A 13,859-nucleotide genomic window follows, 5' to 3' on the forward strand; every position below is an offset into this window, starting at 1 on the left:
CCTTCTCCCGTAACGTGCCGATGCGGTTCAGGCGGTCGCGTGCGTGCCAGTGGGTCGTGAAAAGAATGGTCTTTCTGACCTTAGTGATGAAAAGCTCGTACCGCAATGACAGAAAACCGCAATGAACTCGCCGGAATCGGGTGACTATCTATCAAAAGCGATGAGCCCGGCTCACATACGCCCATCAATCAAACGGTAGTTGGTGATTTTTTTTCTAATTATTTTTTTGTTAACCAAAACCCCAGGAACCAGCATCGCAAGTGTTTACAGTAAAAGCTTCACCGAACCGGAAAGTGAAACAGTGGATCTTATGATATAGAACTGCTAGACTAACGAGTCCTCTATTGGATTTTTTTTTGCTGATCGCGTGCGAAGTGTGAGGAGATTCAAAATCTCATTATAAAATTAACAAAAAACTGCTTGTACGTTCAAATTTTAGTCCGAAAGCAATCAAAAATTTCCCAGAAAAAAAAGAATATTCTTGAGAACATTGCTAAATTCTTCATTTCATGCATAACCATATACACACTCGAACGTGGGTACATCAAATGAGTCAACATTTAAACTACTATTGTAGGCAGTTTTTGATCACGACTGAGTATTTGACTCATTAATGAGCATGTGTGAGATGGTGGGTATATCTGAAAAATTTCATCGCTTTGCTTGTTCACGAGTGTGTGTGTGTGGGAGCTAATGAATTGATTTGTCAATATTGAACCAGACAGTACTTAGAATCTCTACCCTTTTTGAAGCTGTTTCAGTAGAAAATGTAACTTTAAAAAGTGCATCCAGCTGATTGATTGTACTCGGTTTGCTAGACGTTTGATTGTGGATACTATAGAAAAGGATAACAGGCAAAAGGAGACATACAATGGCATCCGAAAAGTGCAACGGTTTCGCTTTGATACTTCTTCGGTTTTTCGATGTTATTTTCACCATAGTTTTGTTTTTAAAGATGGATTAGATACATTTCAATGCTTGCAGCTATGACACAGTCACAATGACAAGAACAGGTGCTTAAGAATAAAGTGTATTTGGTCAGTGAAAAGTGTGTGATGTGGTGAAGAGTTTAGAAAAAGAACAGCTATAATCCTCCAGTTAAAAGCCCAACGCTCGCTGCTTGGCCACCACTTGAGGATTGCTGTGATTGTCGGGTAAGTTAATGAGGTGAAAACACCGATCCATCTATCAATAAAACCACCCCTACACCAAAAAAATCATCAATCAAACGAAACGTGGCCCTTCTCCCAGCCAGCGAGAAAAATGGCGAATATCATGACGTGTAATTAAATGCCTTCTTGGGCGTCTCAATCAGGTGTCGGTTTTATTAAAGCAATTCACCTTGCGGTCATTTACATTTCGTGCTGCGTCTTCGATGACGCTCACCTAGCAAAACACGGTGGCAGCAGAAAAAGAAACCTTGGTGTCAAGTACATCTGCATCAACACGTGCGGTTGTTTTGCTCCGAAAGGGATAGCGCCGTAATGTATGCAATTTACTGTCGCGATGCGCTCGAAACGTATGCAACAACGCATCGCAACACGAGCTTGATTTGGTTGCCAGTTCTAGGAGAGGGAACAGGGAGTTTTCGGTTGGAAAGGGTGAGACGAACGGTGGGATAATTTATTATTTATTCAATTTGCTTGAAACGATGTTGGGATCGAAATCGAAAACAGGTAAAGCAATAAAAGCGACGATTCATGCATAATTCATTGCAAGACTTTTTCGTTTCGCTATGCAAATCAGTGCAGGCAGTAGCTTGGATTCGGTAAAGCAACAAACTTTCTATTGTTGTTATTAGTTTGCGCCACCAAAGGTGCGGCCAGTGTAATTAAGCTGAAATGGTGCAGCTCGGAAAAAAATCTGCTGGACGCATGTTAGTTTTCCCTTGTTTGCATTTTCTCCCATCGCCTGCCGTTCCTTTGAAAGGATGTTAGCACGGCATGAACTTCGTTCGGCAACCTGTTTGAACATGTGCGCACTTTCCCTAACTTTTTATTGGTTGCAAACGGATTTGCTGCACGGTTCGATTGGTTCTTGTAGCAGAAACGACTCATCACGAAACCTACGACGAATAGCACTGTTCCATGGTGCACTTCGAAATCAAATTACTGGCGGGATTGGTGAACTAATTTAAAATGGTGTTCAACACCAGACTATGCTTTAATGCACTGAATTTCGGAGCAAACTAGACGGCAAACGAATTTGAAATTCTTTTGTCGTAGCTGCTTCAGGTTACCGTAACTTGGTCGCATGAAAAAATAGGATTTCGGGGGGTAGACACATATATCAAGATGATTAGAACACGAACTGTAAACACTATCCAGTGACGAGAGCAAAGAGATAGACAGAAATCGCTATTTTTGGTGCATTTTGCAATTGAAGTTGTATAAACTTCAAAGTAGTATATACTTCAGTGAAATCTTGCTGACATTTAGTTTCTTCAAGATGAATTGTTTCTTTAAGCTCAACATACTCAACAACCTGAATTATCTAATGTGAATCTTCTAGAGTTAAATGAGTTGTCGTTAACTTGAAAACATTGTTTATTTAGGATTTTTTAAATTTATGATTGCGTGAACAAATAAAATTCGCAACTTAAATAATATAAAATAAATAAAAATAGCTAATTTTTTTAAGACCCATTTGGTTAAAGTTGAAAATCTATAAACATTTAAGGTTTCCAGCAACTGGAAACTGACCTTTCCTTCTCTCACAAACAAATGTTCATCTCAATCTCTTTGCGGTTGAGAGTCCCCTGCATTAATTATGATTTTGCACTATGTTTTGTTAATAAATCATACCGGCCATATCAACGAGGCAAGATTCACCATGCGGCAGATATTGGAGAAAAAAATACACATAACATACTATCTCTTCATTGACTTAAAAGCTGCATGTGATAGTATAGCCAGGGTAAAACTATACGACGCTATGAGCTCTTTTGGAATTCCAGCCAAACTGATAAGGCTAGTTTGAATGACTATGACCAACGTCACTTGCCAAGTGAAGGTGGATGGAAATCCCTCAGGGTCTTTTGCTACCACCAAAGGTACTATCTCCTATTCAACTTCGAGCTAGAGAGGGCCATCCGGGACTGGAGAGTGGAGACTTCAGGAACCATCTTCTATAAGTCAACCCAGATCCTGGCATACGTTGATCATATAGTCATCATTGGTCTGCGGCTCTCCTATGTAGCAGAAGCCGACCGACGTAAGTCCCAAACTAACGTAGGCGTGACGTACAGATAGGTGAACGTACTTTTTAAGTCGTCCCAGAATTCACTTACGTCGGATCAAGGGTCAGTTCCGATAATAACATCGATGAGTTGCGTGCAAGGACGCTGGCTGCCAACCGTTCATTTTATAGTCTGAGATAGCAGTTCACCTCAAAAAACCTGTCGCGACGGACGAAGTTGCTGCTATATAGCACCTATATAGTACCGGTACTCCCATACGCCTCTGAGCCATGGGCACTGTCCAAATCTGATGAAAACCTTCTGGCCGCGTTCGAGAGGATGATGCTCAGAAGGACTCTTGCCGTATGTGGGGAACGACATTGAAGGAGCCGTTATAATGACGAGCTATACGACGTATACGGCGCTCTCACTGTCGTGCAGCGTATCAAGCTCGCCAGGGTCTGGTGGGCTGGCCATGTTGTACGCATGGAAACGGACGATTTATCCCGTAAGCTCGTTTTGGCAGACGAAGGCGCGACACCGTGAGCGGTTTCGAACACTCTTGAGGCAGGCCAAGACCGTATAGCCAAGACCGTAAGTAGTAAGTAATTTGCCTGATAAGTAAGTTGTAAGTATCAACAAGAACTTTCACTACAACAGCTATAAAACTGAGTGAAACTATTCATTTCACGACGCAATCTGGAATCAGATGCGAGTCTATCTGAATCCATCCCGACCCAGGGGTGCAGCTTGAGTGTAAGACCGGAATCGAAATCAAGTGCGATCCGTGGTACAGGACAGTCGGTGCAATGAAGCATAAGTGACATCGATCTGTTGGTGCAACGAGTTCAGGTCGGGCCTTGAACCTACTTTGACTTGACCCGACCTCGGAGTCGCTTATGCTTTATTGTACTTACTAAGCTTTTCGGGCCGATCCGAATGACTCCAGGTCACTGATCCCGGAGATGTATGGCGGATCAAGACTAAGCGACCGTGTAGGATGCGAGTAATTTCCATATTTAGCCTTAATTCTCGACTCACGGACTTCTTCAGATGCTCCATTCCGCCTTAAGATGATAGGTCAAAATGGTGTCTGGTGGTGTAGTTGTAGGACACTCATGCAACAGGAGAAGACCGCGTAGTAGTTGTAACGCTGGATGAAGAAAGTGGGCACATAGCCTACAGACAAGTGACTACGTAACGGGCACAACTTTGTACAACATATCATTCAACAATCGTTTCTTCTTCCTCTTCTTCTTTGGCACAATAACTGTCGCTGATCAAGCCCTGCCTCTACCACTAGTGGGCTTGTCTTTTAGTGACATATGTTTTAACCATAGCAGGATAGTCTGTATGGGAAAAGGACTGCGTATAGAGGCATGATTCATTCGGGACTTGAACCCATGGCGAGTATGTTGTTAGTATAAAATATGCAAATCCATAAATACACATTCATATATACACAAATACACACTAGACACACCGCAATTTAACTGGAAAACAAACTACTCTTAGCCTACTCCGATTGTTAATTTGACCATAAAACACTGCATTAGAACAGATGTCTCCTTTTTTAACCTTTGTTTATTTTGACGATTTTCATTCGCGATGCCACTCATTGTTTTGTTTTAATGCGAAAAGTGTAAACAAAGTTTTTTTTTCGTTTGTAAATGTTGCAAATGCCATATTTAATGTTTTCAATACAAATTTAAGTAAAAATGTAATTCAGTTTGCGATAGATAAGTGATAAAGTATATTATCATATGACGGTACGCTAACCCGTAACATGTTGAGGCCAGTTCACAGGAGACGTTAATACTTCTATTCTGTTGCCTATCAAACGTAATAATCTACTTGACCACGCTTGCGTTATTCTTAAGCTGCTTGATTTGGCAGTGCGTGCTAATGCGACTGTGCTATTCGGCTGAGGACTTTTGGGACGTCTGTTTGAGCAGAATAAAAGCTACCTTATCATGTTAACTACTTGGATGCTCTTGCTCAATTACATCAAGGATAGTAAAGAATACTCGAAATAATAATTATGATGGTGTGTTTTATGGCTCCTGCTCGTCTGTGTGACTTTTGCCAAACCATGGCCCAGCATAGCTCGTCAAACTTCAAGCACTGATCGACGGATTCGTGCTCGCCTCATCAAGTTATCGAAGTAGGCCTTCCCTGATGCCTCCGCTAATTGTATCCCTTATACCAATCAAGCCCGATGGCGAGATTTATCCAAAACATGTCAACTGCAAAAAGGCAAGCGGAAACGCAAAACAAAAACATAACTCTGTATCTAACTAACAGCGTTGGCGACTTTCTTGGTATCTTCATATCTACTTTACACACACACAGGCAAATGCACACACACTCATGTAGTCTTTTTTGCGATATAACTTGAACGATACACAACGTTCCGCGGGAACGGAGCCCGACAAAATTGAATTCCATCGGAAAACGAAGGTCATCAATGCCAAAAAATGGGATTTATCGTAGATAACCTATCTGTTCCTTTTAGTTGATATTCGTATTCGGGTTGGGAGTTTGTGTGAGTGTGTTTTTTTTGCGTGAGTGTAGAACTGTGTGGAAGTGAAAAGGTTAAAGAACTGGTAGATTGAACGATGCCGCTCCCGAGCTCCGGGTCAATCGTTCAACGTCCCCAGGCTATCGGGTAACTGTGCTACTTAACCTCACCAGCAGCCTGAGGCAATGCGTGTGAAATGGTAACAGCAGCGGCAGCACTGGAGATACCGAGCGAAGGAGAAGAAGCGTGAGAGAAAAAATGACTCAAAATCCTTTACGCAGACCAATCTCGTGTCGTTGTGCTTTCGGTCTCCGTTGCCACAGTCCGCGTACGGTGAGATTCGCCCTTGTACCACCGTACGTCGGCCCACCTGTCCGGATGCGTTAAGCGAAAGCTCAGTGGGGTTTGATATGATTAACGCGGATAAAAGCTGCTGAAATAGCTGTTGGCAACCCGATTCGCCTCGCTCCGATTAACCCAGGGGCCGAGCATCCTCTTGTAAACTAATTAACGATTTACGCTATCTTGACCGCCCTCGCCTACAAAAGAGTGTGAAAAAGCTGCTAGCGTCAACGCCAAGCGTGGTTTGCCAAACGAACAAAGGATAAACAGCAGCTACACTTTGAAGAGAGATTCATACTCACACACAAGCATACAAAAAATGAAACAAAGCAAACGATATTGAATCAGTTGTTGTGCCAAAGAAGAAGAAGAAACGAAATTGAAAATGACGAGCCGGAGTTATCCCCCTCCTTTATTCGTTCGGTTTTCCATTAGGAAGCCGCTGCCGGAGGAAACCGCGTTGCTTGGATCGAAAATAATGAGCTATGGTAAAGGACGCTCTCCAAGGGGGCGAGCAACGTTTCTTCAAGTAAGCCATTCAACCTTTCGTCACACTCTAGCTCAATGGTCTCTAACCTGTGGTTCGAGGCGTTAACAGTTGTTACTAAACAACAATTTATGAAACAATTTTTGAAAAAGAAAACGTCATTACTATACATATCGTAATTTTTTTCCCACAATGGATATTAAATTTTCTACAGGAATGTCTAGAATAAGATTTAGATATATTTTTGATCAAAAAATTTGAACTAAGCCTACAAAATGTATGCTCTCAATGGATGTGGGCCGCGGCTAATGTATATTCAAACCCAAGTGTTCTGCAATCCTAAAAAGGTTGGAGAGCACTGCTCTAGCACGCAATACGGCTCATTGCTGCGAGCAATTTCCGTCATGACGGGTTCTCTGGTTTCACGCTATGCGCCTCCAGTAGAATGAATACAACATTGAACGATGTTTGCTAACAATAAGTGATTATGCAACGTAAATGAACGGGGCCAGTAATAATTGCCCAGTCAGTGTGGCCCTCCTTCTGTCGAACTGATGAGCTTGCAATAGCGCTTTTTATTGATTACGCCTTTCAATAGCTGCAATCCAGGCGCTTATTGTAAACAAGCGATACGCATGATTTAATCTGATTAAATCGGTTTGGGTGCAGGCTTCCAGCAAATTGGACGCATATTCAACGCACCCCTGGTTGATAAAGGTTAGCTGAATCTTTTATCGAAATTAGCGCCTCGACCGACAATACAGTCATCAATACGTGTAAATAACCATCAATTTGTGCAACAGTTGGAATTGTAGGCAGTAAGGCCTGCTTGATGAACCTTGTTTAGCAAATAATTAATATTTTAAGAACGGGGGTTTGCCGTATGTCTTGCTTACTTTAAGGCGGCCACTCAGTGAGGCTTGGCAAAACGTTTGAACCCAAGTGACATTTGCTCGAAATTGTTTTCCCATATCTGCTCGATTAGTACTCGATACGCCTGAATTTGTAGATTTGTGTGTGATCGAGTGAGTTGAAAGCGCTAAGATTTGGTGAGTTCGTAAATTAGACTTTTTACTATCGATTGACGATGTCGTCGAGCTCATTTAACATTCGTAGCTTTGATTTTTTATGAAAAACAAAAGCAAATTTTGTGTGATGTTATTTTATAAAAAATCGATATTATATATGTATAAAATGGCTACATGATCAACTATAACGATAGGAAACATCATTTCCGAGCGAATCTAAAAGAAAACAACGAAAAAGCCGCCTCACAGTTGATTTTAAAGGCCTTTTTCTAAATTCCCTTAAACTGGTGCAGTTTAAGGGAAGTTTAAGGCTTCAGTTTAAGGGAATTTGCTCGAATTCCCGATTATTCGTGCTCGAAAATGTCAATTGGGAATTTATGGAATAGCGGTTTCCTAACACAAACTGATTGCATACTTTTAGGCGTAGTTTATACGATGAACAGCAAGTCGGTTTGCACAGTGCATGCACGGTGGATTAAAGAAACCAGGTGGTGGAATATAGAGCATATTGAAACAAACAAATAAGAATAATTGCAGTGTTATTTCGTGAATGTATTGTGTGCTTTTGATATATTTTACATTCATTGCTCAATATTTAAGTGGGGCATGGGCAATTAAAATGAAATTGATATTGTGATTTAATTGATTTTAAATCTCCTGCGATTCACAATTATCAACTATTTCGTAAATCATACTGATTTTTTCCTTAATAATCAAAACACATACAAAAACGCATTCGGTTACCAAGAAATCTGTTCTATTTGCTATATTTTGTATGCGGAAACCAACCGGCACAGACTTAATCATTCACTCAAAACATGCAGCTTGGCCGGTTGGGGTTATAGAGTTACAACATATTTTTGATTGAAAAAAATCTTGATAGGATTTTTAGAATTCTAATTTGTACGATATGTTATAAAACATTATTATGAACCTATAAGAACATTTTCATTCAAATCTACAAATAACTCAAAAGATATACGCTTTAACCCACGATAAACATCACTCTTCCATACAAAATGTATGGCCTACCCGGGTAGGCGGTTGTACGGTTACGTACTGTTTTTTGGTTGTACACATGACGGTTAATCCACCTTGAGTGCACGTGAAAAAATTTACAGAATGCCTTTGAAAGCAAACTGCCATAATATTATATGAAATGAACCCCAACATCGACTTTCTCCGCAATTCAGCGCTCACTCACCTCGCATAATGAAATAAATTCATTATGACACTGATTTGTTTACTATTGGGAGAGTTTTTTTTTTGTACGCCCATGCAATCGTCGTACCATTCGCTAAACTGACACTAGTATCTCAAAGTATTCCAATTTAGCTCATTACCCAAGTACAAACACGCCAAGGAGGGGGAATAGAAGAAGTGTGGACGGGTCGAAAACCACACAGGTGCTATTTATTATACCAGCCACCACACATTACGATAAATCATGATAAAAATCTCACATACATTCCGAACGCGGGGATACCTCTAGTGAGGGAAATGTATGACAAAAAGAAAAAAAAAATACGAAGATACAGAAGGCACACAAGATTAATTATGGCACGGTTGCTATCTGCTCGCCAGGCCCTGTAAACTCCGTGACAGACTGATCTCCGATAGCTCCCCTGATGCCCGAGTCGCAAAATCCGTTTTACAACCACGACCAACTTGAAGTGTCACGGGAGATCGGTAGAGGTTAAGTTAAGGTGCGTAAATTATGGCGTATTGGCCTGCAAAAAAAAGAGAAAAAACAAGCCTAGTTCGCTCACCTTGCGTGTGCAAAGTTAAAGGCCCGTTTGGAAGAGCCAACACGAAAGCAAAAAAAAAATGGATCGTACTTCTGGGACGTCCTATCGGGGAGGATATCTAGCACTTTTTCTGAACCTACTTGAAGTGCGAGGAGAACACCGGTGAACGTGAAGCATTCGCTTCCTACTCCGCTGCTCTTTTACTTCTGGCATGCTGTTGAACAACCTCCCACCGACGTAGCTGTTGCTAGGGAGCTGAATAACCGCCTTGTAAACCCATCGCAATCAGACCGGGTAGCTGGGGCGAATAATCGTCACAGAGGAAGGGGTTTTTGCTCAATGGTGTGCGATTGAAGCGCGACATATGGATATCAACATGCAAAGGCAGCACACGTTGGAACCACATTAACTCACACATACGCAGTGGGGTAAAGTCTGTAAAGCCCAAACATCGCACGCACATGATACTTTCCAACGGCTGTTACTAAGCCTCTTCCATCGAGCAAATGGATCCTCTTTGATAGGTCCGCGCGCGAGTGTCTATTTGGGCAGCTCTTTCCAAAGCGGCCTTTGTCTGGGGCTGGGAGCTTATCTCGCAGCATACAGCGAGAAATTCGTCCGGAAGATTATGGGCGACAACAGCACGGGCACGTAGCGCCTGTAGAGTTTGATTTGTCTGCGCTCATCGCAGTGCCTCCGCAGTTTCCCCCTTCGATGACGACGACGACCGCAATAAACGCGGATGGAGCCTGCAACTGAACAGAAGCCGAAATGATGCAGTTCGATCTAGCCCCGATAAAGAAAATTGGAAAGTGATGTCGTGTGTGGAAAGTAACGGAGAAATCCGCCCCCTAATCCAGAGAAGAGAAAACCCCATCCGATATTGCGGTGGGGGAAGCGGAACCATTTATTCGGTAGAAGTTTCGCTACATCCAGCGTAGGATCAATGGCACCGCCAAAAATCTTGGCAAAATCCCCAGACTCCCAGCCAGCGCTCTGTCATCCTTTGCTAAGTTCCGCGATATCCAAAAATGAGTCAGATTTACGGACACCCCGGGCAGGTTGGGTGCACATTCTTGTTGTATAATTTGAGCTACACCGAGCAACTAACCCCAAACTCCGATGACACAACACAAAACCCCCAGTTAGGGGGAAGCCGTTTTTGTTCCGGCTCAAGCTAGTTGCCCTTTGCCTGGGCAAATGTGGTCCCTCCCGGCCAGGAAACGTATAACCCCACCAGGCAAGTGTTTAAAAATGAAAAGTTTTCCGCTTTCAGCCTTAAGATACTGGTCGGGATGTAAGTGTGTACACAGTTGGGGATGGAGACAAACGCCCGAAGGAGCCGAGGTCGAGATTAAATTGGACTTGAAAGGCTATCCTTCGCCTATTTTATGTTATTTGCTTTTTTGTGGTTATTGCTGGGAATTGAGGCTAGGGACCACAAACAAGTGTGATAAGCATCTAGTTTTTAGCAAATTAAGACATCCTTGCGGTTCTTCGTTGCCAGACCGATTTGTTCATTAGAAGAGTATGCAGTGTTTTGGGGTTATGTGTCCGGTAGACCACAACAGCATCCATTCGCATTTTTTGAGGTGCGTAGGCGGAAAACATACGTCATGCAGACTTCACCGCTGCTGTGGGGCAAGTCACTACAAACAGAAGCGAACGGTATGTATAGTGTTGTCGACAAAAAGGACGCCATTAAATGGGTGCTCGAGTCGATCCCTTTTTCCCGCCTTGGCAGGCTTTAGTACGCATGCATGTGTGTGTATGTGTCGGGTGCCACTACTACAAGGACAGAATCCATTTCGTTTTATTTATTAGCATCGTTCCGTTGGATGCCACTCTGATACCGATAGTCTGTGGCTTTCCCGCGGGACCCGAAGGGACGGGGAAGAATCTTTGCGACATTAACCCGATACCAAGGCAAGACAAAGTGATGAGTGGCATTAAGCCTTTCGGCCACCTTGCACGGCTTCCGTACTGAGAGTTTTTTTCTGCAGTGTGAAAGGGATACGGAGTTAGGGAAGGCTTGTATTCTTCATCCGACAATGGAGGCTGATAAGATAGAAAGTAGGAGGAAGATGGGTGCCGAGGGAGGAGACAACATTCTAGTGATAGTAAAACTTTTCTTTTCACCACATCTCACACCACTACCGCCAGCGGGCATGCTCCTCTGTTCAAGATGGTTAGGAAATATAGGAGGACTAGGCCATTTTCGCCCAGGAAACCTTTGATGACTTCATGGAGGTAGGTGTTCTTGCGTGCTGTTTGTTCTAGAGCTGCTCTGCGCACCACCGGGCACACAGACGTATACAAACGCGTGACTAATAATCTAGATAGCAGGAACGCTACTAAAGTACACGCATTATCCTCCGGTTGGAAATAAAACAAATATATTGGGGCGAGCGGTACCCCTTTTCCCGTCCGGGGGTTTCTCTGCCAAGACAATTGAGATATGACACGGGTGACGGCACATGGCGGGCTGCTACCGCTAGAACCTGCAACGCCAACAATACCGGGGTAATTCTACCACAATTCTAATCGGAACATTAATCAATTAGCTATTAAATTCTTGAGTAGCTACCAAGCGTAGTATTTCCCGACGGAGACAAGATAAATCGACGATCTTGCCAATGCCGACAGCTGTTATGCGACGGTTGTCAGGTTTGGAGGCTCATTGAAGGTCCTTGGGGGACCTTGGAGCTCGGTGCTCGGGTTTTAAAATCGAAAAATTTCATCCCGGTACGAACAAAGTCAATAAAATTTTCAGCCATTAACTTCATTGTCATGTACCGGATACATTCTGCGTCTTTCGTGTTGTTGGGCTTGCTGGCTTAGTTAGGAATATGCGCGAAGACGACACTCTTTGCTCAATCGTTCAACAGAGTACGGTATAGGGTGATTCAGGTAGACTTCAGTTGACTTGGCTACATCAAACCACGCGAGTCGCTCACCAGGAAATGGTTAAAATTCTTCCCAACTGTTCAATCTCGATTGCCCCTGTAGTCGGTTTGCACACTCTCTATCTTATTTCGAGATAAATTTAATTCATCCCACTCTGTACGTGAATTACTCAACTAGGATCCCTCACTAACTTATCTGTGTCCAAGCGATCAATTACGCCACGCGATTCGCAGGTTTTTATTCGTTGCGTGGCCTGTCCTATCGCAAACTGTGACGCGAGCAGAACTGTAACTGAAACTGTCATTTCCTTTTGTGCGAAGCCAGCGAGAAGCGATTGACAAAGTGATGCGTACTTTTGTTAGTGAGTTGCCGCCTGAAGATGCTAATTGTGGTAGACTTTAGGGATAGATAACAAAACACCAAGCTTTCTCCGCGGCGATCCCCCGACGTAAGGTTCGATTAGGGCGCACGTCCATTTTGCTGAGAAATTAGCCTCGCTGTTTCTAATGACACCATCTTGAATGTACTGGTTTACTTTGTATGTTTTACTTTCAGCTTTTCCATTGAGTTAGTTGCTGCTGAACGGCGGACATTTCGTTTCGAGAAATCAGAGCGAAAGAAAGAGAAGGGGTGTCCGCCCAGCCTATTCAGTCTGAGAATGACCGACGGCCCGTTCGTGTACGGTATCGAGCTGAGGGATCCACCGACGGCCCCAACCGAACTCACCCAGTACGACCTGTTGTTCGGTCCGGGCAGTCTCCTCTACCGTCCGCCCAACAGCATGGCCGGCGACTACGGTGACGAGCTGTACGGTACCAACCTGTCGCTTGCGCTTGGCGAGCTGCTCCGAGACAACATTTCCGCCACTGTGGTCGGCACCCACAACCTGTCCGGGAACGGGCGCAGTGCGGCCGGTAATCTGCCGCCAGCCACCGGAACGGGCACGGCCGGTTCGCGCGGCGGCGACGGCACGTTCCAGAATCAGCTCATCATCCCCCTGTACGCCATTATCTTCTTGCTGTCGGTCGTCGGCAATCTGCTGGTAATTTTAACGCTCGCCCAAAACAAACGGATGCGCACGGTCACCAACGTATATCTGCTGAATCTGGTAGGGACGCAGCACTAGCAGCACCGGAGCAAACGCATCGTAAACGTTACTGACACTTCGCATTTTCGTGTTTTTTGTTTTTGTTTCTTGGGAAAAACGCAGGCAATTTCCGATCTGCTGCTCGGTGTCTTCTGCATGCCGTTTACACTCGCCGGCCAGGTGCTGCGGAGGTTCGTCTTCGGTAGCGTCATGTGCAAATTAATACCATATTTCCAAGGTAAGATAGTGTCGCCGCCACTCAGGCGCAGATTCCATTAGTGTGTTTCTTTTATTCATAAGTATGTAAGCGTACTATTCGCCATCACATCCGAGCACCCCATCCCCACCCACAAGGGACGCAAGATATCGAAGTCATTTCCACTGCTCGCCCAATACGTTCTGCGCTGCGCCGGAAACCTATGCAACCTGCCGTATCGCCAAAGCCTTTTTAAAGGGACAAGGTGCCTCTTGCCTACGTTATGGACGTGCTTTTGAAGGTGCTCGATTCCGTCGCCGTTTTCTGGCTGTTGATTAGCCGTCAGCACGCCGGATGGTGGAGCG

At 43.9% G+C, this 13,859-nt stretch overlaps 1 protein-coding gene across 18 annotated transcripts in view; it reads left to right on the forward strand.

Moving 5' to 3' along the window:
- LOC1270512 (gastrin/cholecystokinin type B receptor) overlaps positions 1 to 13,859 on the forward strand; it is a 39,753-nt gene that overhangs the window by 12,949 nt on the left and 12,945 nt on the right. For 12 of the 18 annotated variants that reach the window (XM_061662638.1, XM_061662647.1, XM_061662654.1 and 9 more), the window contains exons 2-3: positions 12,767 to 13,319; positions 13,422 to 13,536. In XM_061662638.1, the coding sequence (XP_061518622.1) occupies positions 12,767 to 13,319; positions 13,422 to 13,536 (668 nt within the window). Of the gene's footprint in view, positions 1 to 955; positions 1,155 to 12,766; positions 13,320 to 13,421; positions 13,537 to 13,859 lie in introns of all 18 variants that reach the window. The other 6 variants (XM_061662685.1, XM_061662717.1, XM_061662738.1 and 3 more) reach the window with 2 other exon arrangements.

The sequence above is a fragment of the Anopheles gambiae genome, chromosome X, assembly GCF_943734735.2.
Source record: "Anopheles gambiae chromosome X, idAnoGambNW_F1_1, whole genome shotgun sequence".
NCBI lineage: Eukaryota > Metazoa > Arthropoda > Insecta > Diptera > Culicidae > Anopheles > Anopheles gambiae.